The sequence below is a fragment of the Zeus faber genome (genome assembly GCF_960531495.2).
Source record: "Zeus faber genome assembly, chromosome: 12".
NCBI lineage: Eukaryota > Metazoa > Chordata > Actinopteri > Zeiformes > Zeidae > Zeus > Zeus faber.
In genome coordinates, this window is record NC_137196.1 from 25,305,987 (window position 1) to 25,309,687 (window position 3,701).

The window sequence follows — 3,701 nt, forward strand, 5'->3', positions numbered from 1 at the left end:
TCTCATCCTCCGTTGATAGGCCGATAAATGACATTTTAATACCCCCCCATATCGATATCATGATATGAGACGAGGGATTTTGGTGATACCAATATCTTGATGTAGTTCTTCAAAGCTACATTACCATCGACTTATGCAATTTCCTTTACTTGATATACTGCTCTTATTGTGCTCACCAATATCTCTACCTGCTAGGCCATAATATCCACATGACTAATGATTGTTTCTCAAATATTTCTTGTGTGTAAATATGACATGAAAACTCCCATAATATCGTCAAATTATCTATATCGAGCTATTAATCCCAAATATGGTTATATTTGGTTTTGCCGATACCGCCCATCCCTCAAGGGAAGCATCCACGGCAAGAAAGCAGCTTCAAGGTTTGACAACGTGCGCTTCACATCAGTGGCAGTACGGACGAAGATATGTTCTGATTATTTTCGGCAAATGTAAAGGATGTTTATTCCTTTTGCTTTTCTCGCCGTTGAATATGTTCGAATTCGTTTTTGCTCTTTACCCTGGGTCAATATTTTTTCAACTCACACCACCATTGTCGTCCTCTAGTTCTTCCTCCGCAAAGATGTCCGCCCCTCTCTCTCTCTCTCTCTCTCTCTCTCCCTCTCTCTCTCTCTCTCTCTCTCCCTCTCTCTCTCTCTCTCTCTCTCTCTCCGTCTCTCTCCTGTGGTGGTCTTTTTATCGGATCAGTCTCAGGTCGTCGCCTCTGTCTCTCATGTGTTCCATCAACACATGCACACGCACACACACACACACACACACACACACACACATACACACACACACACACACACACACACACACACACACACACACACCCTTACAAAACAATCACACCCATTATAAAAAAGGCAAAAGGAATGAGAGGAATAGAGGAAGAAAAATGTGAAGCAAAACTGTGAAAAGAAAGAGATGTAGAACAGACGGCAAAAGAGAGAGAGAAGGACAGAGAGAGAGAGAGAGAGAGAGAGAGAGAGCGATAAGCGGGAGAGAGAAAGAGAGAGGAAGACAGTGAGAGACTGTTTTCAGTTCAATTATGCACTATGTAGTGCCTTGCTCTGTCTTTTCCCTGCTCCTTTGTCACCCTCGCTCCCTCTCTCTCTCTCACTCTCTCTCTCTCTCTCTCTCGCTCTCTCGCTCTACCAATTTGTCACTGGGATTCGATGCAGCTTGTTGACATGTGTAGAAGATGTTGTTGAGTGCTGTTTGTGTGTTTGCGTGTCTGGGAGGGTGTTTGTGCATGCCGATGTGTTTGCGATTCCAACTCTCAAACCCCGACCCCCATTTTGTCACACAGACACAGACACACACACACACACACACACACACACACACACACACACACACACACTCACATTTGCAACACACACGCACACACGCATCGCCTGCCAAGGTTTTGGGCATGTGGGTAAATCTTTTGGCACCCGGGTTGCCAGCATGGAGCTATGATGAATGCTGATGGCAAAGTGCATGGCCCGTCTCTGAACCAGTCACTCTAAGACACACACACACACACACACACACACACACACACACACACACACACACACACACACACACACACGCACACACACATTAATCAGATTCCCAGTGCATGAGGGCCAAATGGCCTCCCTCCACTGGTGAATGCTAATGTGACCACCAGAGCTTGAGGGCTTGTGAAACAAGGATAGCAGGAGCCAAGAGAATAGAGAGAGAGACAGAGAGGGAGAGAATAGAGAGAGGGGGAGAGAGGGGGAGATAAACTAGAGAGAGAGAGAGAGAGAGAGAGAGAGAGAGAGAGAGAGAGAAAGAGAGAGAGAGAGAGGAACATGTCAAGAGAACATCCCTGGAAATTGGGTGGCGGAGTGTGTGATGCTGGTGTGTAAAGATATGCATTCCTGTACAAATTACAACAAATTGGACTTTGCCGTTCTGGAGGAATAGGGATTAGATTGAGTTTTTCTTGCGTACGTGTAAGTCTGTGTGTGGGTGTGTGTGCATTGACGTCGAGGATGTTTTTTATTACGACTGTAGATGTACTCAGTAGATGTATTTAAAGTATAAATCATTTGATTCATGAGGCACGGTACTTTAAATGACATGGCAGCAACATGTTTTGGTAAATGTACATGCTTTTAGTAGGGGTGCTAAAAGCAGGACGCGGTGCAACGACCAGTAAACAATCCCCCGACACAAATTGGATCTAGGTTGAAATTCCATAAATGTGCTTTTAGTGGCTTTTCTGGGCAAACTGACACAACCGTTAAATAGTTTACAGGAACAGATAGAGGAGGATGGTGTTACAGCATTCTGGGAAATGTAGGAGGACTGGCCAAATGAGTTTTCATTTCAGCACGGAGATGAATTAGGAAAATGACCCGGCGGAAACATTTTTAGAACACACTTGCGACGTCAGGTTTGAATACTTATGGGTCGGTACTCACAGCGCTCGATGCGGTCCTCCGGGCTCGATGAGGTGTCCCTGTCAGACAGCAGGCCCGACACGGCGAAGATCTTTTTCCCAGCGTCCTCCACCGCTTTCAGGGCTCCGCAGGGTGAGCTCCCCGGGGGGATCTGGGCGCCGCCAAAGTCGTACTCTTTTCCCTCGGCGTCGGAGTAGCGCAGGTGCGGGGAGGCCTCGGCGTCCAGGCAGCCTTTGAGGCGCTTGGCCGGGGTGAAGGCCGACTGGTAGCCGCCCGGTACCCCTTCCCGCTCCTCCAGCGGAGAGGCGAAGGGCCTGAAGGCGCCCACGCCGCTGTGGTTGAGCATGCTGATGGGCGAGCAGTCCAGATTGGGCGGGGCAAACTGGTGGTGCAGGTGCAGGAGGGATGGGGGGAAGTCCCGGTTTGGGAAGCCGGGCGGGACGCCGCCCTGGCGGTGGTACATGGAGGCGAAGGTGTAGGAGCCGTTGTTGAACGGCAGGTGGACGTCCTTCTCCACGGACACCGGGACGCCAAACGGGCGCGGCTGCTGGCAGGGGATGGAGGCGTCGCGGGAGGCCTCGGCGGTGGAGGCCAGCACCATGAGGGCGGGCGAGGCCAGCGGGTTGGGCAGGTAGGAGGAGCTCTCCATCTTGAAGGCCGCCCGGTGGAGGTCCATGTTGGGGCCGAGGAGTGGTGCGACGGCGAAGGTGGAGGAGGAGTTGGAGGGGATGGCTCCTCCTCAGCAACACAGGACGCAACGTCCAGAACCCTTCAACAGGGTGTGAGGAGGTAAGTCGGGATTTCGCAGTGGGAACGTCGGCTGTTTTGGATGCTGGGGGCCGTGATACATTCAGCTTTTAAATGATTTTCATTTTACGCCGGTGCGACAGAGTTCCGTCCAGAGTTCAGCCCGGCACTCCCGCCCTGCGCCCCTCGGCTCGGTTCAGTTCAGTCGAAAATGTACAGCGTGGGTCAAAGGGCTCGGCGGCTCCTCCTGTGTCGTCAGCGCGACGTGTCAACCCCCCTCTTTAGAAGAGCGCGATGGTCCAAGGGACGGAGTTGAACTTCTGGTCTTCAAAACAGGTTCCTCATCTTCTTGTGGTCAGCAAACTGGATCAAAACAAGAACAACACACAGCAGGGTCAGCGCCGAGTACGTTGACTGGTCCAAAAAAAACAAAAAACCACGAAATTAAGTCAGATATTTTGATCCGATCGGTCCTGCGGAAACTCCAAAAGTCAATACACAAAGAAGCCAAATGTCACTGCATGATTTGAC

General features: G+C 50.5%; 1 protein-coding gene across 1 annotated transcript in view; it reads right to left on the minus strand.

The window, feature by feature from the left end:
- rnf220a (ring finger protein 220a) overlaps window positions 1-3,099 on the minus strand; it is a gene marked incomplete at its 5' end in the record, with an annotated part of 185,023 nt that extends 181,924 nt beyond the window's left edge. The window contains 1 exon segment of the mRNA XM_080010946.1: window positions 2,445-3,099. Coding sequence (XP_079867072.1) covers window positions 2,445-3,099 — 655 coding nt within the window.
- Between the last annotated feature and the right edge of the window lie 602 nt (window positions 3,100-3,701).